Here is a 22,106-nt window from a genome sequence, read left to right as displayed (position 1 = left end):
CTTCTCACCTTTTTTTTCCAATTTCCCCTGTGCCTCCTGTGTAAGGGTTGCATTGCAGAAACATCATTTGGGGCTGAGCACCCCACAGTCACTTATTCTCTGCAGTCTGATGAGTTGGTGTCTCTGTAATGGTCTCCGTCTATTGCAAAAAGGAACTTCTTTGATTAGAAGTGATTCATCCGTGAGTGTAAGGGTAAGTGTTTAGAATAGCTAGAAATTATATTGGTTTAGGAAAGTGTCAGTAGGCTATCCTCTACTGTCTTTGACCTCTCCTGCCGCCAGCAGTTGATGAGTCTCAAGAACCACACGCATTTTCTCTACCTAAGTGTTCTCTGACCTCTTCGTGAATCTTGAGTTGAGACCTCAGCTAAGGGAAGAGCTGGTCATCACCCTCTGAAGTGAGGAGGATTTATGCCGTGTGACCATGTCACAGTTCACACTCCAAGGGTGTGCACGATCAAAGATTTTTATTCGTACGTCATGTCACCCTCTGGTGGACCACACTCCTTTTTTCATGAGGTAGATCTTTCTCAGGCATAGATATTGTAAAATTAAGTTGTGGGGGAGGATCTCTTGTATATTGCTTGGCTTATATAGACTATGGGGCTGCCAGGGAGAGAGAAGATTGGAGAAGAAAGAGGAAGAAAATAGAAGAAAGAGAGGGGAGAGGGAGAGAGGGAGAGCTAGAAGGCCTTGGTTTTTGGTGTAGGAATTAGTGATGACATGTGTTGTTTTTTTTTAACGAATGTGCAATAAATGTCACACATATAAGCTGCTGAACACTACACGAACATGATCTCACACTTTCTATGGCCTACAGGGATTAGCTGGATCCTCTGCTTTTAGTCTTGCCAGGCAGAAAATATGAGCCGTCCTCACATAGAAGGCTCCAAGTCTTCTGCATTTAGGAGATGGTACTCTTGTCCACCTCCTCCCATTGAGTAGGTCTGGGCGGTGATCTGAACGATCCCCCACAAACTGACGAGAAAATTTAACCCTCCGTGCAAGGGCCTCCGAGGTGGGGACACTGAATTCTCCCACAGATTAAGGAACTGCTTACCGGGTTATCCCAAGACTATCCCTGTCACAAAAGCCGATTTGGCTCTAGTCCTTGGATCTCCTTCCCATTGTACCCTGTGCTGTCTTGTGTGTGTCTGCCCATTTGCTACTTGTCCTTCACCAGACACTGCCCATTTGCCGTGAACCTCCTCCTTTGCACAGCCATGAACCGAAGAAGCCTCTATGCTTTATGTATCATCCAGTCTAAGGTATTCACTCATAGCAACAACAACAGCAATGACAACAAAAATGATTTAAGACAGTCTAAGGTACCCGATTCTCATGCTGGCTGGTGAGTGAGAGCGGCACCCTCTGTCCCTGTCCGTGGGGCCCCTGCTTTGCTCTTGTACGCATCCTTGTCTCTGATGTCAGGCTTGGATTCACAGTACTCGTATGTCTGGGTCCACCTCCCACTGGAAGCTGCCCCACGGGTCAGCTTACAACACAATGATTGGTCACCTGGATTCCATGGGCGTGACCCACTCCAGCCCATTCGTAGAAGCGATGCACGATCCTGTGTACCAGCGTTACCAGTCTTAGTGCCAGCTTGGAATCCGCTGCCGTATAGGGGTGGCATCTGTCCTTAGAAAGAACTCACTGTGTCTATTCGTTTTACAAAAGCAATGTCACTTCTAAAATTGCTGTAAACTCCTCTGCTGTGTTGAGGACTCTGGTTGCTGTAGACCCCCCCTCTATTCATTTAGTTTTCTTCTTTTTATTTTTATTTTTTGTGGGTTAGGATCAAACCCAGGACAGCATGCGTGCATGACACATTCTTTACCACCGAGCTTTAGCACCAGAACGGCTCTGTTGCTGTAGAAAGTGCTACCCATGCATCTCAGGTGGCCCTGGTTCCTGGAAAGAGTGGCTTCCCCTGGGGAGACTAAGTTGAAGCCATCTGCAGAGATGGGGTACTAGGACCCCTGGGATGCGTGCTGTGGAGGAAAATGGTTGACCGTGTAACCACTTGAGCACAGAAGTTGGAGGGAAGGGGAGGTAGTTATAAGTGGGTCACCAGGTCAGAGCCTCAAGAAGAGCTTCTAAGCCCCGTGCGTCAGATGGATTGACTTCTGCTTTCTCTGTAGTGGTTTTCCTGTGTGCCTTGGTATGGAGCCTGTAGAGCACAAATTTGGATAAATCACACAGCGTGTCGCCTCCACCAGACCTGCCTCTTCTCCCCACCCTTTTCTGGCAATCCGGCTTGTGAACTGTTCCCAGTTAGAGACATACGATTCAAGGTCATGAGGGGGGTAGTCACACAATGCCTCACAGTGGGGGTGCTTCCACACACAGGCATCATCAGGGCCACCTTGTCCTTGCGGGACCCTTGTAGTGGTCCACCCATAGTTACCCAGTCTTGGGGTTGGTCACTTCACTTGACAACTTGATGCATTCAGGAGACACAGTGACCGTAGGGCGTGTGAGTCTGCCGACGGCGGAATCAGCTCACTGCTCTACAGTAAACATTATTTACAACCAGATGTGTGCTTTAAAAAGGTCACAGACGGGTTGGGGGTCTAGCTCAGTAGTCAAGCAGCTGTGGGCTGGGTTCCCCAGCACTAGGGTAGGAAAATAAAAACGGGTAGTGGGGAAAGTAGACGAGCCGGCGGCATCACCGCTTACCGTCTCATACCCTATCCTGTGTATGGCTGCCTCTGGCTTGCAGCCCAGCAGCTCTGTGGCAGCATCGCTGCAGACCTGAAGTTAGGCACTACACCATGGTGCTATAGCAGCTGTCAATGCCGTTATGTGATGGTGCCCATTTAGCACGGTGTTGCAGAGGGTCTGGCGTTGAGCTGAGCTTGTTGAAATGGTGATGTGCTCCTGTTGCCAAGCATTTAGAGCTGGCATCCATCCTTGGTCTCTCAATGGCCGCCTAACCAGCGTTCTCATGTTTGTCTTGTGTGGATGTCTCTGCTCCCTCTTCCCTTGTTATAAGTTCATAATTCAGACTAAACACCTCACCATACTCTCTTCACTCTCAGTTCCCTCTAGATAGAAACACCCTATCTCCAAATGTAGTCTGGGAGGTAGCAGGGGAGTTAAGACTTCAGCATACAAATTTGGTGGAATGCAATTAAGCCCAATATGTTAAGAAAGACGGATAAGAAATATGTAGCATATATATTCTTCCCATAAGTGGGGTTGTATGCTTAAGTACACAGACATTTATCATGAAAAGAATACAGCTGCAATTTAGGAGAGATCCTTGGTTTATGACAGCAATGCGGTGTCCTGCTTGTTTACCAGGGGGTTCCAGTCTTGGCTTTGTCGGGGTCTAACCCAAGACAAGAATTCCTGTGCCTGAAGGACCTTTTCCCTGGATCCTCATTCTTCTAGGCATCCCAAAGAGGGGCTGGGGTTCTTGCTCACAGCCTGTCCTGTGGCTCATTGAAGGCTGGCCCTAGGCTTCTTCATGTTGCCCCCATTGGCTAGCTCTGTCGGGGAATTTCCTTCAGTGTGCACATGCCCCTCTCTATCACTGCTCTAAATAAAAGCGAGCTCCAGCAGGAAGGCAAAGCTAAGCCCTCTGAATCTTGACACTGTGTACAAACTCAAAAAAGGTAGTGCATCTTCTCTGCTTCCTGTGCTGGAATGGGTCCCGAGACCACCACATCTTGGGGTTCCACTGGATCGAAGCCTTACCCACGGACCTGCGGACATCTGCTGACATTCTCTGTGACGGGAAATGTCTTTCAAGACCACTGGCTATTTAAATTGGTTTGCGCTTTCTGCAGAAATGCAGTAATGGTGTTGATGAAGAAGGGGAATTAAAGGCAAGTGCTTCTAATGATATAAACTCAGGGTCTGACCTTTGGAGAAAGAATTGCAGATGCGATTAACATATTTTGTCTACTTGATAACAGGGTCATATTTCTCTGTGTTTAGAAGCAATCAGACTGGTAATTAGCAAGTGAGATAGGTGATAGCGTGTCACTTCTGTGCCTTATCTCAGAGCTATCCAGTTCCGGGAGTTTCGACGGGGAACTTAGACTTACCAGTGGGCCGTATAGTTCCCTGGGCTACAGGTAATAGGTCTGCATGGTCATTGCAATGGACCTAGAATGAAACACGTTTTGCTGTGTGGGGTGCGTGATCAACTATATGGGCTTGATGGACACAGCCCACAAGGTGCTCTCTACTGGATGTGTCTGCCTCTTAGCATTTTGTATTCAAGGAGAGGAGCTGCATCTAAATCTTACTTTATAATGGCCAGTGCTGCTGGGCTTTGAACATATTCGGGTTGCGGGATCCTGAATTACCAAACACAAGTAAACAGAGGCTTAAAAAAATGGAAGAAGATTCAGGAGTGGCGGTGTGTACCTGCTTGAGTTTCTGAAGCAGTGTCCTTTGAGCATGGGCGTTTGGGGCCAGCTCGGGCAACACAGCCTCTACATTAAGAGACAGACAGACAGACAGACAGACAGACAGACAGACAGACAGACGGGAGTACAGAGACAGGAAAGCGAAGCAGGGAAGAAGCTTAGGGTGGCACTGGTAGCAGACAGCCCTTGAAGTGTGTGGGGATTTCCTCCAATCCATTGTGGGCTCTAAGGCAGTCGAAAATATTCACAGCCAGCTTTGTACAATCTATACTTACCATCCAAATGGCCAAAACCACCTTCAAGAAAGTGTAAAAAAAAAAAACGCGCTTTGTCCCGTCAGACTTATAGACTGCTGAGAGGAGGCCTTACCTTCTCCAATGAGCAGGTGGGAGTGAGGTGGGGTGGGGGGTGTGGGGGAGTGGGAAGAGAGGAGGGAGGGGGAGCAGGGATTGGAATGTAAAACATAAATTTAATAAATGGGAATGTTAAAAAATCTACAGTCCCCAATAAAAAGGAAAAAAAGCCAAAACAACAACAACAAAACGATCTTTGTGTTGAATTAGTGGGTTTGGTTTTCCAGCATCATCTTGATTAGGTAGCGAGGATGGATCTTGGCTCGTAAACATTTTGCAGACCCAGCAGTGAAATACGGCCTTGCTTGGTGGTCATTCCCCGGCCCTGGAGGAGCTCTTTTTTTTATAACCTCCGCAGCGTATTGCTACTTTCACAAGGTTTAAACATTTTAAATTATGTTTCTTGTTTTAGGCAAGTAAATGCAAAGCTTACCATTACAATTAAGTTACGTTTTTGACACAAAATTGTGGCACGCAGCAGAACCTGCCATTGTAACTGCTTCAAGGATATAATTTGGCAACATTGATGATACTGTGTAGTCCAGCCATCATCACCAATTCCTAAACTTTACCATCACCTGGTAGAAACTGTGCCAATTTTTCTTTTGGTTTTGGGTTTCCTCCTCCAGCCGCTGGTAACTCTAATGTCTTCTCTAAGTGTACCTATTCTAGATCTGTCCTGAGAGGAGATATTACATAGTCTGTTTAGTCTGTCTGTGAATCTTCTCTTAGCACGAGACCTTCGAGGTTCACCCGTGTTCTAGCTTTGTTTCTTAAGTACTGGGTAATATTACACTGCATGTGTACTGTGTTTGTCTGCCAATTCATCAGTGGGAGGAGGGGTTGATTCCATGCTGTGGCTGATGTCATACATAATGAACATAGATGGTCTGTTTGAATCCTTGCTTTCTGTTCTTTGGGGCCACCAGTCTGGGAGTGGTCCTTTTAACTGTTTTCAAGTGGTGAAGCCATTGGCATGGATGGTAATCCACAGTGTTGATTGACAGCACCATTGTCTAGCTCCTGAGCATTTTGTCAGCCCAGAAACAGCCCCCTCCTCCTTAAGCAGTCAGTTTCCATCTCCCTACCTTCCAGCCACGGTAGCCTCCAATCCGTAGTCTGTCCCTATGGTTCTGTCTATTCTGACCACTTCAGATAATTACATATATGTGTATACGTAGCCTTAACGTCGGTTTTGCAAGTAACTTTTGCTGTGAAAGAGTAGACATAGCTTAATTGACCCTTAAATACTCACCAGCCAAACTCAGTGTCTTGCCAGCCACGTTAACCCATTATCTCTCTCTAGGGAGGAAAAGAGGTATGTGAATCGATACTGGAAGGAGATCCGAGTGGGCGACTTTGTCCGTCTCCGCTGCAACGAGATCATACCTGCGGACATCCTGCTGCTGTCATCCAGCGACCCTGATGGCCTGTGCCACATCGAGACTGCCAACCTGGACGGAGAGACCAACCTGAAGCGACGGCAAGTGGTCCGAGGCTTCTCAGAGCTCGTAAGTGATCCGCATTTCCGGAGCACCTCCAGTGTGTGTCTCCCCTGCAAGCCTCTGTCACTGGGCTGGGCCACTTTTCCTAGTAACAGAAACTGAGGTTCTTGAGAGTATCCTCGTGCCTCAGCCTGTGGTCAGCTTGCTCCCACAGGCGTGGGGCTCTTTCTGACTGTGATTTGTAGCGTACGTACACTTAGTGAGTTTCTCAGAAGGATATTTACTTGGAAGAACTGTGAGCGAGCCTTCTGAAACAAGTCAACATTTACTGAGTCATTGTCCTAGGTCACTAAATAGCAGCGTAGCACAGTCACAGCCTGTTCCCATGTAGGTTGGGAAACGGTGTCTCTCCTTAAGTGACTTTCTCAGTTCAGGCTCAGGACATCCAAAGCTGAGTTCTGCCTCAGATGTGTGAACCAACAACTAATCTGCGTGAGGAGTGGAAAGGGGGAGGCAGGGAGACTTTACCCACAAACAGGCTAGGGAATGCTGAGTCCCCAATGGGCTTTCCCACAGATGTTCTTACAAAAGGGGTTCCCCCTCTAAGTCTGTGTAGAGGCATTCCGTGCTAATACCAGTTGAAATAGCGACATGCAAGCCCCCAGACACCAGGAAAATGTCTACGAGGAAGCGAGGAAGTGGGGAAGTCCCTCCTGACCCCACCTACTCTATCCTGCATTGCCTGTCTGAGTCACTCCTTCAGGTCTGGCCATTGCCTATACTGAGACGGCCCAAGGAAGGAAGTCCCCCAGCACCTGAGGCAGGAAGTCACTGGGGATTTCTTCCCACCCTCTTCCCAATAGAGCTCTTTGGGGGCCTTAGAATGAGGGTCCACAGGGCTGGCTTTAGCAAATGGCATAACTTGATAGTTAGGGATCCTCACGGACACACTGCAGGCATTGCGGGTGAAGTGATTCCTCGATCAGGATGACTGAGCGGCTAGGAGCCCTGCCTCCCTCTCTTGCTGGGTCCTGCTATTCACTCAGCATCGCCGTCCCTGGCGGAGATGCCTGTTCACACTCCTAGAAGACCACGAAGGGAGGTTAATGCTGAGACCTGTGGCCGGCGTTTCGAGGCGGCTGCCCCCACGGATGCCACTTTCTTTACAAGCCCTTGCCCTACTTACTGTCTTTCCCATTCCTGTTTCCATCACAACTTCCTCCTTTATCATTGACTAGGAAAACAAACAAAAACAAAAACAAAAAAAACCCTGATTTTCTACCAAATATATTTTGTGGAACTGTAGGTACATAATTTAAAAATTGCTTGTATGTACTAGTGGTGTATGCTTATAATCCAAACTGGCCTGGAAACCGAAACAAAGGATGGAAAGCTCAAAGCCCAGGTGGGCTATGTAAAAAGACATTGCCGAAAACAAACAAACAAACAAACAAAATACTTAATGTATATGTATGAACATGCAAAGCACCACATATGTGTATATATTTACACTTATATGTACATTTGTTTGTTTAAACGAAATGCTCTCATCCCAGACCAGGAAGACTACAGAGCTTGTTTGTTAAGGGCTCCAAGCAATTCCTGCCCTTGCCCTAGGTCACTAAATAGCAGCTTAGCACAGTCTCGGCCTGTTCCCATGTAGGTTGGGAACGTTGTCTCCTTAAGTGACTTTTGCCTGATGATTATGTTTTCCTGAATTTGGTAGTTGTGTATATTGCACACAGGGTGGTATCTTAAATAAGTCTTGACAGTAAGTCAGCCTCATATGTAGGTTTTCCCCACCTGACCCACCGTGTCCCAGAACATGGAACCTCTACCTTCCCTTCATGAAACAGGCAGGGTGAGTGGGTGAACTAACACTGCCGCGTTGATAGCTGGGACGGGATACGAAGACCAGCATGGAAGTACTGGAGTGTGCAGAGGATGAGGGAGACCTGAGTGAACCTGGGTGAGAATCTGAGGTTGAGGGAAAGATGATGATATTCAGAATCAGGGGTGGAGTGTCCGTATTAGACTCAGCGGGAGGGATCACCGCAAGACTGGCTTCATAGTTAACGTCTAGGAGTTCATTCATCTCATATTGTTTGCTCTTCATTTCTCAAACAGCAGCGTGGCACTTCCTAACTCCACCATGCTTTGTATCGATGAGCCAGATTGTAAGTGGGATGCTTAAGATTCAAAGATGGTGTGATGGCTAACCTTGGTGACTTGGGATTTAGAATCACCATGGAAGCAAATCTCTGGGGGATTATGTGGTTCATTGAAGTGGGAGACCCACCTTCACTGTGGACAATAGCATCCCATGGCCTGGGATTCTAGAATGAATAGAAAGGAGAAAGCAAATTGAGCACAGGCATCCATCATGCTCTGCTTCCTGACTGTGGATATAGCATGGCCAACCGCCTCCCGTGTCTATTGTCGTGAGTCCCGTGACTGCCATGGTAGAGGTAGACAGTATCTGTAGCAGTGCAGGAGTAAACCCTCAAGCTGCTTTCTCTCTGGTGTTTTTTTGTCACAGCAGGAAATCTAACAAGTATAAAGGCCTGTTCTCCATCACTCTCTAGGGCCGTGACTCTCAACTTGTGGGTTTCCACCCATTTAGCAAACCTCTGTCTCCAAAAATATTTACAACTCATAGCAATAGCAAAATCATAGCTATGAAGTAGCAATGAAATAATCTTATGGTTGGGTGAAGATGGAAATTTTCTGTCCTGCCTGGTCACACAGCTACGTCAGCCCCAAATAAACTCACGGATGCTATAATAATTATGAAACTGTTGGCTGATGGCTAGGGCTTCTTACTGGCTAACTCTATCTTAATTATTAACCCATTTCTATAAATCCATGTGTTTCCACGTGGTCTTGGCTTACGGGAGAGTGCTTGGACCTGTTACTCCTGTGTGGTCTATATGACGTCCTTTCTGCCTACCTTTCCCATAATTCTCTGTCTCCTAGTCTTGCCTATCTTCCTGCCTCCAACTGGCTATTGGCCAAACAGTGTTTTATTCATCAACCAATAAGAGAAACATATATATAGAAGGACATTTCCCATCAGTTGGGAAATGAGGAACTATTTTAAAAAGTAGCAGCATTAGGAAGGTTGAGAACCACTGCTCTCAGGAGACCTGAGGAAGCAAATAGAATCGAGTCATAATCTAGGCAACTTGGGTCAGACTAACAGCTAAATAGCTCTGACTTTTTAGTAAAAGTTTCTTTGCTGACAACAAAATTCTTCAAGACATATGCACATTTTGACTCTCACATTGATGTGTTTTTTTCACCTTCAGAATTATTGCTTATATACTATAATTCTGAAATTTGCGTGTTTATTTTCCATGTGGAAGTAAAAACAAATAAACAAACATGTCTTTGGCTTTTAAATGCCCAACAACCAACAAACCAAGCCTCTCATGGCAGCATTGCCCTGTAAGTTCTAATTTAGGTTTTTCTTTTCCTGTTAAGCATTAGAAAGATGAAGAATGGACCAGGGTTCGGTTCCTGATTCATGTGAGAATCGAAGTAATGTTTTACCAGTTTGGTAGACGGTAGGTTGGAAGGAGTAGAGCGCAGTAAAACTTAGATTAGAAGGGATTATGAAACCTGTGTTTCTTTAAGGATAGCAGGTGGCGGGGGATCGGCTGTGTCATCAGAGTCTAGTCAGGAGATAAATCACACATGATTACAGCAGAGCAAGCCTATCAAGGATTGTTATGTGTTCTTGTGGTAGTGAGCGAGCACAGGGTGAATGCTACACATGCGTCACAGATGTGAAATGAGGTGGTTAGGACTGGGGGCTGGGTAGCTGTTGCAAGCAGCAGGTCTAAGATGGACACAGCCTTCTGTGCAGGAGACTGCCATGGCTTATGCCCTGGTGGGTGGGACTACGGAGGGGCCGTGATTTCGGAACTTGATGTATGTCAACCACACAGGGTCATTGAGCGCTGCCAAGCTGGGGAATTTGCTGGGTACCAGCGTAGCCAGGGATCCGATGCATTCTGTGTGTTGCTCAGGGGGACAGCCCCGGCAGCTGCAGCAGGCCATTATCAAGATGGGTGGGTGTAGACAGTTGTCCCAAGGAGCCCCAGCCTTTGGGTACAGGGGTCTAGGTGAGGTTGTAGGGAGAAGCAGCCTAGCCTGGGACAAGGCATACAAAGTTTTTGCTTTCTGAACTCTTGTTATCATGAAGAAAGTGTGTCTAAGTCTTTGAGAAACTTGGAATGGGCTGAATAGTTGGCACACACACACACACACACACTACCTCCTGGAGATAGTCCTTTACTCCTCCATCTTCCACCAGCTCCTAAGATAGAAGTTAGCACCTCTCTCCCACGCGTTCTCAGACATCTTGGATAAAGTGGTCATCTGTTTAGAGACCGTAAAAGAGAGAGAGCGACTCGTGCACCGCCATGCCTAGTAAGGTCAGAAAACAGGACCAACCCGTGTCCACCATCTGATGCTTCTCTTAGGGCCTGAGGGTGGAGAGTGCCCATCCTCAGCTGTCAAGGGATGCTTCCAGAAAGAGGGTCTTGAATCTAATCTGAAGACAAGAATGAAGGTTGGGAAACCAATTCTTCGAGGCAGCCACACAGACCTACACAATCCCCGAGTGGTGAAGATGTGTTTACTAAATGAGGAATGTTGGATAAAACTGCACACGGTTAAGACAGGCGGGAGGTGCTGGGCGTATCCCACCCAGACCTGATGTAAGCCTGAGGATCCAGCCTGGATTGATGGCTCCACCATAAAGCCTCGGTCAAAGGCAACTTGGAGTTTTTGACTTAAAAGGAAAGGTTCGGTAAAAGCTTGAAGCTGAATGATAGCATCCAAGAATTAAGGAAGGATTCCCAGTGCTAAGCATTGCATTCAGAGTTGTGAGTCACATTTACTTTGCTCTCTTACAATTGAAGTACAGCAAACATTATTTAAAAAAATAAATCATATGAAATAATGATTATCCCAGTGCGTTACCAGTGTGAAACAGATAAGGCAAAGACAAATGTTCTGCTTGACGTCTTCCAACCTAGGTGGTGCTGGAGTAAGGGGGTTCTGTCTGAACTGTTAGGGAGGAGTCAGAAAGATCCAGGCTTTGTCTGTGTTCACATAGATATTCATACAGACCTGCAAGTTTGTCCTGAAGCTGTGTCCTCTCCACCACGGCCCAGGGAAGAAAGCCTAGCTCACCGGTAATAATTTGCATGGGCAGCTCTGCAGGCATTTTTCTAAGCATCTCAACTGATACGCAACACTCATCTTTGAAAATTTGGGCTCACTCAACAAATATTTATTGAGCACCTGTTAGGCATCAAAGCCGCATTAAATCAAAGCTGGGAGCATTTCCTTCTCTGTAAATAAGTGAATCGGGTGGAAGGTTGGAACAGTAAGTGGGAGAGGCGAATAAGAAAAGAGAAGCAGGTTGGGCGAAAGGCCAGGTGGGCGTTGGAGTTTCAGTTGACATTAAGAGGCCAAGGGCAGGCCAGTCTTCCCCAGGGCAGTCCAAGCATGGTTTCTCCATCAGTTGATTTATTGAAGGAATGTGTTCTGATGCTTTTTTCTGAGTGGTTTTGTCCCTCTTGATACTTAGCTTCTACTCAAGAATGAGTGTGAGTGCATATATTTTTGGTGTGTGCCTTTCTACAAGAATATGTGTGCAAAAGGATATCCAAATATGAGTAATGCAATTAATATCTTGCTTCCTTGGCAAGTTATTTTGCGTTATTTTGTGTTTCATTTCAATTTTGTGTGTGTTTTGTTGTTTGTGTGTTTGAGACTGGATCTTGCTGCGTGGCTCAGGTTGACTCCAGTCTGTGCTCTTCCTGCTTCAGCTTCGTGCAGTGCTGGATTGCAGGCACGTGACAGTACACCTGACTTGTATTGCTTTTACATTTACAGAATTCGAATCCTGTCATTTCCTGCACCGATAACATTGTGTTCCAGAACCGGTGGATTTCTCAGATAATGTTCTAAGGAACGGTGCCTCCGGTCTTGTCATTGACATGACTGTGAGTACAGGTCTTAGGTCAGTGTGCCCAGATTGTTCGTCCACTACAGAGTGGACTAAAGTACACTCTGTTCCTTGTTGAAGGGCCGACCTGGTGTTATTTGTTTTGGGAGCAGAGTACCCAATAGGCTAAAACTTGCCCGTGTCTACAGGACATAGCAGAGAGCACCTCACTGCTTTTTTTTTTTTTGTTAGAGCCACTCTTTTTCTGAGTTCTGCAAGTGTGCCTCTGCATTTCAACACACGGTCCTGCTTAGTTTGCATGTGACCTCCAAAAGGAAAGCTATGCTTCAGTCTTCATTTTGCTAACGGCGTGTCTCAGACTCTCACCCATCCGCAGGTAGAGGAGCTGGGAAGCAGTGAGAATCAGGGGCGCATTTATCTTTCCTGACGACAGGGATGTAAGCCAGACCTTGCAAAGCTGGGAAACTGACTTCAGAAAACACCATCAGCCACTAGAGTGTGGAGGGAACCGTAATTTCTGAGATCAAAGTTGGATTTAATAGTGAAAATTGAATACATTCAGAGCCCGTAGCTTTACTTGTGCTAATGAGTGACTCGTGTGCTCAAGGGGACTGAAGACCCGTTAAAAGTGAGCCTGGGACAAAACCAAACTTCTCTAGCCTGTCAGATCCAGTAAAACAGTTTTTGGTCACTTAGTATACATGTCAGAAAGCTTCGCTCGCCTCTGCTCCTCACCTACAAAAGGCCAAGAAGTGTGTGTGTCACTTACTGTGATGAGAAATGTCCTCCCCTGGGTCCAAAGATCAGTTACTTAGGGACACCAAGTCAAAGGCCAGGAACTGGTCCAGAGCCATTTAACGATATTCTGTCTCTCCCTCTCCCCTCCTTCCTCCACTCCGCCCCTTCCTCTTTCCTTTGTTAGTGGGTACTTAGAGTGTATGAAGCCATGCGACCGACCAACAGCCAGCCATCTGATGGGCCTCCCGCCCCAAAGATTCAACTAAGCAAAAAATATCTAATTTAAACTTTGAGTTGAAAGAACAAGATAATTCTTATTTGCCTAGACTGACTGACTTTCATCAGTGGCACCTGTCATGGCCTGAAAGTATGCCTTTCATTTGTGTGGTAGGAAGGGCTAACTTAGGTCAACTTCAAAGGCTTACAGATCTACGTTTGTTTTGGACAAAACCTCAAATAGCTGGTTGCTTGGCTCATCCGGCCTTTATCAAGCATGAGAAGCCTTGACCACCAGGCAGGAAACTCTCCAGCACAGACACTGAAGCCTGTCTTTGCCTTGGCTCAGGAAGACCCCGTGGGCTGTGGACTATTGTCATTTCATGTGCAAAGGCTGGGTGGGGATTATGCCAGGTCAGGTTCTGAGGCTAACATCAGACTGTCTGTCCCAGCATCAAAACCAGAAGGTTCCCCCACTTTTGGGGCGTAGGGGAGAGAAAATCTGTAGTTCAGTGCTGTCCTCAGCAACATAGTGAATCTGACTGGCCTGGTCTCCTTTTTCTTTCCCTGAAGCAAATGTTTGCGGTAACCCACTGAGGAGGCAAACTAGCTCACTTTGAGTCATGGTTTGGGAGGTGTCAGTCTGTGACCTGGTGGTTCAGCAGATGTGGTGGTGGGAGAGCAGACTGAGCAAAATCACTCGTCTGTGTCCAGGAAGGGAAGAGGGAGAGGAAGGGGTTAGTAGCCCCACTTTTTCCCAGTGACCTAACTCCTTCCCACTGGCCCAGAATCGTAAAGATTCTATCAGGTCCTGATGGTACCATGCCGGAGACCAAGGCTTTAGGGGATACATAGAGTGTGCACTGTGGGATCATACTGTCGAGTGGCGGGGTCCCTTCGCCCTCCAGCAGGGCCGGCTGTGTTCCCTTCGCCCACTGTGTGCTGCGTACCCACTGTGTGCTGCGCCGTTTTCCAAGTATTCGCGGACTTCTCACTTTCAGTATAAGAAAATACACTTGGGGGGAGGGGAATCCTGAATAAGAGGAGAAGGGATTGTGGGAGCCATGAAGGTCAAGGACACCATGGAGTTAACTAGACTGGGCTCATGGGGGCTTTCGAGGGGCTGTGCTGCTGGCTGAGGAGCCTGCATGCGACTGACCTAGGTGACCTGCATGCGTGCTGCAGTTGTGCGGCTGGGTCCTCTTGTGGGACTCCTGGTGGTGGGAGCAGGGGCTGTCTCCGACTCTTTCGCAAGCCTTTGGAATCCCGTTCCTTATGCTGGATCACCTTGTCCAGCTTTGATGCTCGGCGAGGTGCATAGACTTTTGCTACAGCCTGCTGCATCCTGCTGCTTTGTTGATGCCCTTTCCTAAGCAAAAAAAAAAAAAAAATGCAGGAAGAGTGGATTGGAGGTGGGAACAGAGTGGGTTGGGAGGGGACTGGGAGAAGACGAGGGGGAAGCTGCAACCTGGATATAAAATAAATAATTTGCTAAGAGCGAAATGAAAATATTAAAAAAAGAGAGAAAAAGAGAAGATAGAACATACTTTCCATACAATGTATTCTAATTATGGTTCTCCTCCCCCTGTTCCTTCCAGTCCCTCCCTACTTTCCCTCCCAACCCAGACCCACACCCTTTCTGTCTCTTGGTAGAAAACAAACAGGAACCTAAGGAACAATAATAAAATACAGCAAGCTAAAACAAAACATAACAAATCTGAATGGGTCAAGACAAGCAAGAGAAAGAAAACCCAAATTAAAGAGGCACAAGAACCACATATGGACGCACACACACACACACACACACACACACACACACACACACACACAGAGGAATCCCATACATACACAAAATGGGAAACCATAACCTGTAAATGCAAATGCTTACATGCAAGGTTAAAAACAAAAAAGATGCTGTGAATCAACATTATGAGACAAAGAATCTCCAAAGACGCCACCGTCTTTCCCGTATTTGGACATATCGTTTAGATTGCCTTCACTTATAGCTATACTTTGGAAAGCTTCTACTGTATCAGGCATCCATGTGGCCCCTCAAATGGCCTTTCATGTTAGCTGCCTCTCCCTGTTTCTCCCCTCCCTCCCTCTGCCCTCTCTCTCCCTATTTGATCGCCCCATTCTAACCCTCACCCCCCAGGCCACCCTTACCTGTCTATTCTACGTCTTCCTAGGGAGATCCATGCCTCCCTTCCAGTTCCTTACTTTATCTCTGACCTCTGTGGCTATATGGATTTTAGTTTGCTTGTTAGTGACTCGACAGATAGCATCCACAATTAAGAGAATGCACCCCACATTTATCTTTCTTGGTCTGGGTTTCCTCACTTAGGATATATATTTTTTTCTAGTTACATCCATTTATCTGTGAATTTCGTTGTTTCATTCTTTAAGAGCTGGGGAATATTACCTTATATAAATGTACTATGTTTATCTGCTGATGGACGTCTAGTTGCTTCCAATTTTTGGCTATTATGAATAGAGCCACAATGAACATAGTTGAGCGGGTACCTTTGTAGTAAGATGAAGGCTCCTTTGGGTACATACCAGCGGTGGATAAGGATTCCCCTTACTCCAAATCCTCGACAATATGACTTGCCGTTTGTTTTATTGATCTTGTCCATTCTGACCAAGACGGCATAATATGGAATCTCAAACTAGTTTTGATTGGATTTCCCCAATGACTAAAGATGCTGAACATTTCTTTAAGTGCTTCTCAAGTCATTTGAGTTTTTTGTTCTGAGAATTACAGATTTTGTGCACCATTCTTAAATTTGGTTATCTGTTTTCTGGATATACAGTTTTTGACATCTTTATGTATTTTGAATACTAGTGTCTATCAGATATGGAGCTGGTTAAAAAAGAAGTCCCCATTCTGTAGCCTGTACCTTTGTGTGAATGATGGTGTCTGTTGCCGTGCAGAAGCTTTTCGGTTTCATGAGCCCATTAATTGTTGATCTTAGTGTCCATGCTAGCAGTGTTCTGTTCAGGAAGTTTTTTTCCTGCACCAATGAGTTCAGGGCTATTCTCTTCTATCAGATTCAGTGTGTCCGGCCTTATGTTGAGGTACTTGATCCATTTGGAGTTGAGGTTTGTGATAAGATGGTGTCTGCTTGGATTCTTTTACGAGCAAACATCCAGTTTGACCGGCATCATTAGTTGAAAATGCTGCTGCTGCTGCTTTGTTTTTTTTCAGTGTGTATTTCTGGCGTCTTTATTGAAAAAAAAATAGGTGTCCATAGGTGTGTGGGATTATGCCTGTGTCTTCAATTGAATTTCATTGATCAATGTGTCTTTTTTCGTGTGTGCCAATACCATGGTGTTTTTATTAGTTTTAGATGTGTATTAAAATTTTAGGTCAGGGATGCTGATACTTCCCCCAGTTGTCAAAATTTCTAAGAAAGGATTTGTCTTCTTGTCCTGTGATGGCACAGTTGTACTGGGGTGTCAATCTGGTGAAAAACAGCAAGAGGTACCCCTGTGCTTCCCAGGAGTACCAGACTTTCCATAACCACGGCCCTACAGAACCTCTGTGTGTTGCTGGCCTTCTGACTAGGCACACAAAAATCTCCCCCATTCTTAATAGAAAATGATCCAAGGAATAGAGAAATGCAGCCTAGTGATGAGAGATGGAGAAAGTGATGCCTAGTGTGATGGTGTGGGTGATACTCTGGCCTCATACCCCAGCTTCCTGACCTCAGGGCCCAGCACGGCTCAGTCATCTGTGCTCATTTTCAGTTCCAGTCTGGAGGAGTCCGGGAGTAGGGACACCCTGCTGACATGTGTCAGCTGCAAACTCCAAGAGCTCTTGCAGCTGTAGTCATGGGCAGAGTGGCTGAAGTCTCCTACACACACTTGCTTAAACTACTAAAACCAAGAGTTACACATTCTGGAACTTAAACCTGAGTTTAGTTTTCACAGCTCTAGAGACCAGAAGCCAGGGGTCAAGATCCACACTTGGTAGGATTTGTTCTTTCTGAGCTCCTCTCTTCTGCTTGTGGGTAGCCACTTTCTTCGTCTTCATGGGGTCTTTCCTGTGTGACCTCATCACCTCTCTTTAGGGACAACAGTCAACAGTGGGCCTGGGCTGCCTTTAATGCTTCGTTTTAACACATTCACATCTTCAAAGCCTTGTTCCATGCAATGATGATTGCGTCTACATAGGAATTTGAGAGGGACATAACTCGATTGCCACGGTGCATTTTCAGAGAGCACGTTCCACTGTGAATGGTGTGCACTGCCACACTGGTCATTTCTGTAAACTCTCGGAGTTCATTTCAGCTTGCTCTGCTCACCAAAGAGGGAAGCTCTTTCCTGTGATGAATTTCTGGCTGGAAATTCCAGTAGTAGTAGTGGAGACCTTGGCATAGTAATAGATGGTTGCAGTCTCCCAGAAAGCTAATTGTCAGTGTATGGTGCCGTTTCCAAAATCCATGAGTGATATGGGGCATCAGAAGGAACCAGGATTGTACTGAGGGGCAACTTTCAGAACTTCCGCTAGAGGGTAAAGTTGTGTGTGTGTACTATATATGCATATATGTGTAGAGGTGTCAGACATGTATAGGTGCGTACATGTACGGTACGTATACACACACGCCAGACGTATAAGTAAAGCTACTAGTAGTCAGAACAGATACTCTTTTTTTATCAAACCCTGACTAAAATCTGTTTTTGGTCAGAGCGTTTGCTCGAAGGAAGACTGATTTCCAGGGGAAGAAATCTCTTGTGTTTTCCTACTTGGTGTTTGTTTTCCGTTATAAAAAGAGCCAGGCCTTGGTTTCTTTTGTTCCCACAGTTAATGAAAAAACGGCAAACAAAGATCTGCTCCGAAGGTCAGTAGAACCCTGACCTGGTGTTCGGAGGAAGGCAAGGTGCTGCTGGGCTCCAGATGTGGGCACATCTGTGGCTTAGGCCCCGCCCCACCACCCCGTTATAAGCCTGTGTTTATAAGTCCCCATTCGTGTGACATAAGGGCATTAGGAAACATGAACATTTGTTTCAGACAAAGGGGACAGTATTCCTCTGATTATACCGTTCACCCAATGTCCACAGTTAACTGCGGCATGAGCAGCTGGGAAGGGTTAAGAGCTGACACTAAACCGGGCTGTCCCTTGATTGACTGTATTCTGCGAGTGGCCTGGTCACTTTGTCATTAAGCTAGCTCCTGCATCTGGAGTCCCACTCCACTCTCTTGCGCTCAGGGTCACCTGCCTGTCATAGCGGCCTCTGTTTGCTGGTACACACCAGCTACTACCACTGAGATCCAAACCTGTCTGTGTGGCCCCTTGGGCTCCTTCTCTACATGTGGGAGCCCCTCCAGCATTTTGTAAATCAACAGGAATAGATCTTCGATGCACTGTTTCTGGGTGTGTTATGCCCTGGGGTTGACCTGGGTTGTAAATGGTCAATGAATGAAGCCTCCCGTGGTTGCTTCCTCATCTTACAAGCAAGGAGCTAGGTTTACAGGGGTCAAGTGGGACTTTTTAGTCACACAGCAAACTCTGAGGCATCAGAGACTCTCCATCACAAGTGCCTTCTGCTTCCTGTCTGCGTTATTTCTTTCTACCTGTGTGTATATGTGTGTGTGTGTATATATATATATATACACACATATATATATATATATATATATATATATATATATATATATATATACATGTATATGCTGGCTCTGGCCTGGCCAGCGCTTTGAACACACAGACCCTGGTCTGGCTCCTCAGCTGCCTTCTCAAGAGTGCCGCATCGTGCTGTGCAGGCTCAGTCTCTGCAGACTGTCCCTGCTTTGCAGCCTCTGTTGCAGGAGTGTCATACCCAAGTAATAGCTCTGACCTTGCAACTCCCGGCTCAGGGAGCTTCAGTGGAAAGAGCTCTCTGGTGAGATAGAGGAACGACTCTCTAGACCAGAGCAGCTGGAAGGTGATTTGATTACTACGCACAAATCTGACTGCAGTACTCTGCAGAGCAGAACAGCTTGTCTGAGGGAGCCGTGCATGCCAAGAATCCAGGAAGAGCAAGGTGCCTATACATTCACCTATACATTTACACACAAGCACGACGTGTATGCGGCTCACTTTGGGGGCCATTGATTTGAGAAGGGGTTCCTGCTCATTTAGAACATTGACAGGACCCTCATTAGAGTATTCCTAAAACATTTCCTATGGTCATTGCATTGTGACAGCTCCAGTTCCCAGCCTGGCTGTGCTCCCGTGGTTTGGCAGAGGCAGTGGGAGCCTTTCCAGTTGAGCACGCTACATGATCTGCAGGCTTGAAGAACAGGAGACCTGGCTCCCCGGAGTTTGCTTCCCTGATAGATGTGGGGGCTGGACCTCTGTTTACCCCTCCTGCTAGGATAAACAGGGCTGTCTGTTAAGCTGGGTCATTCCATGGGGCGGCCCCTGAGGTTGCAGGGGATCGAATGGGTGAGGTGCCCCATGCTCCTGTTCACAGCACGTATTAGGGAAAGGTAGATCCAGGTGTCAGTTGGGCAGACCAGGACGGGAAGTCGCTGCCCCTCAGACAAGGCCTACAGACCACGTGGGCCCCATAGTGAGCAATGGTATGCACTGGGGCTCTGGGGCTGTCTGGTGATATGTCACCAGAAGAGGTGTGGCCATGATGTGGACAATGACCCCTGCTGTGTTTTTCTCTCTCCACCTTTTTTCTCTAGCTAGCTTGGGGAGTGGACAGAGCAGAGGAGGGGGCGGTGTGTGTGTGTGTGTGTGTGTGTGTGTGTGTGTGTGTGTGTGTGGATGTGTGTGTGTGTGTGTGTGTGTGGCAAGTAGGATCATCTGGAAGCAGGCCAGAGTATGCACATGTAGCTCCAAGGGGCTTCTTCACTCTCTCAGACTTTGGAGTGTCAGGCCCTGTTACTGAAACTAGAAAAACAGAAACCAAAGGCCAAACCCTTTTTTTTTTTCTTCAGGCGAGAAACCTGAGTTGTTAGGCAGAACTGATTCAGACCAAAGGAAGCCTGCTTATGTTGCTGAGACCAGAACAGCAGGAAATAAGAGGGCTTGGGCTCCTGGCCCACCTTAGAGCACAGGGTTTCCTTCTGGGCAGAGTCTGTGTCTTCAGTGCTTAGCAGTGACCCCTTTCAGAGCTGTCAGAAGAAAACCCTTGTTCTCAAGACCTGGGACTGGGCGGATGGGGTTGCTACAGCCCCTGCGTTTGTCACGGGCACATAAAGTCACATCCTATGTGGCCCCTGTCTGTCCGTCTTTCTGCTCCTTCCTGTTGGCTCAATGGAAGAGCTGTTGGCAGAGCTCAAGGAGGAGCCTGGTTGGATGGCACTTGAAGGCAGGCAGGTAGTTATAGCCGGCAGAGTAAGCTGTGGGACCTGTCTCCCTACACTGGCTATGTTCACATCCAGAGAAGTCATTTGATCTCCCTTGGCTGTGTTTAATACCTGCAAAATGGCGAGTGTCACGATTTGTCAACTACCCTTCACGCTGTCCCTGTGGGTGTTGAGCACCCCTGTCATGAAGGAGCTGGCCTACTGACTGATTGCTTCAAGGAGAGTAAACCTCATGTAGGAAGAGCTCATTGCAGTTTGACTGTACTCTGTGAAGTAGCAGGAGCCTCTTTGCTGGGGTGAATTATCTCACAGTTGATGGTGCACGATCCTTTTTTTGTTTTGTTTTGTTTTTGCTGTGTTGCTGTGTCCTGGTCACTCGCCTGGAGCCAACATTCCATGCGGTTTCCTTAGAGAGCAACAGGGGTTGACTCGGGCATCCACCTCCAAGCGCACACACACACTTATTAGTATATGCCTGTACTTGGTGTCCCAGTGCTGAGAATCTGGACAAGGCAGACCTGTGCCTCTGTCTCCAAATTACAATAGGCCTTCAAGCTTAAACTGCGGCATGGCCCCTTCTTGTGCTTAACTTTCCTGTTTTTTCTTCTGTGTTGATCTAGACAACTCAGGGGAATTCACATGATGGGTTTAGGTTTATAGGGGGGGTCCCTACCAGCTGCCTATTCAGCGGGACCCAATAACCTCTTCTGTCTTGTGAGAACCAAGCCTGGACCACTCATCCCATTGAAAATGCATGGAAAGCCGAGGGGCCGTGAGAGCCTAGGCTGTGTGGAGTTGCTGTCAGATTCTGAGCCCCTCGTAACAAAGGGGTTTCCTTTCAGTTGCTCATTTCAATCTTCACAAGGGTTCGGCGGACATGACGCGGCTGGCCCGGTGAGCTCGGGTGCTGATGAGGAGGGGCCGAAGGATGCGCCGGCACAGACAGCGGGGTTCAGAAAGCGGGCCCTCTTCCTCTACTTCCCAAATGGGGCACGGAAGGACACGGAAATGATAGGGAAGCAGACCGACGGCAGGGAGGAAGCAAACGCAAGAAGGAGGCCATGCTGTGGTTTCAGCTTGAAGGCCTGTGTGCACTAGTGGTAGACGGTGAGCATATTGCTAAATCACTTTGGTCCGTCTTATTTTTTGAGCAAAGCCGCCTCCCCAGTTCTTTGATTTGCGTGAGACAGGATCTCACTGTGTATACAGCGTTGGCTGGCCCAGAGCTCACTTTGTATCTGGATGGCCTTGAATTTATAGCAGTCTATGCCTCTGCCTCCTGAATGCAAATAATTCTTTCACATATAGGAACTCAGGAGACTAGGCAGCATTTTTGTTGCTCACTCTTTTCCCAAACGGGCTTGATACCAGTCTCAAATAATCATTTGACTATGATGTGTGGAAGAAGGTCTTGCTAGTTGGTGTGGTTTGTTGGTCTCTATTCTGGCCTCATGTGCTTTGATTATTGTGGTTCTTTGGAGTGGATTTTGAAATCAACTTCTCCCTTCTTCCTGAGAATTATTTTAGCTGTTTGTGATCCCTGAAATTCTACATAAATGTGAGGATTGGCCTTTTCGCTCCTTGGAAAACAAAATCAAACAAACAAACAAAAAAGCCCTGCAGACATCGTGACAGGTTGCACTTTATCTGGAGATCTATTTGAGGCATGCCCTACTTACA

At 46.9% G+C, this 22,106-nt stretch overlaps 1 protein-coding gene across 3 annotated transcripts in view; it reads left to right on the top strand.

Annotated features, from left to right (window-relative positions):
- Atp10a (ATPase phospholipid transporting 10A (putative)) overlaps positions 1-22,106 on the top strand; it is a 167,028-nt gene that overhangs the window by 75,871 nt on the left and 69,051 nt on the right. For all 3 annotated transcript variants that reach the window (XR_005871895.1, XM_040733264.1, XM_005082590.4), the window contains one exon: positions 6,045-6,249. Coding sequence is in view for 2 of the 3 variants with exons in the window: in XM_040733264.1 (XP_040589198.1) it covers positions 6,045-6,249 (205 nt within the window). In the remaining variant the exon portion in view is untranslated. The remainder of the gene's footprint in view (positions 1-6,044; positions 6,250-22,106) is intronic.

Source organism: Mesocricetus auratus, unplaced genomic scaffold (assembly GCF_017639785.1).
Source record: "Mesocricetus auratus isolate SY011 unplaced genomic scaffold, BCM_Maur_2.0 Super-Scaffold_100030, whole genome shotgun sequence".
In the NCBI taxonomy this organism is placed as follows: domain Eukaryota; kingdom Metazoa; phylum Chordata; class Mammalia; order Rodentia; family Cricetidae; genus Mesocricetus; species Mesocricetus auratus.
The sequence above is the reverse complement of the archived record's forward strand: the minus strand, read 5'-3'. Positions and strand labels throughout refer to the sequence as shown.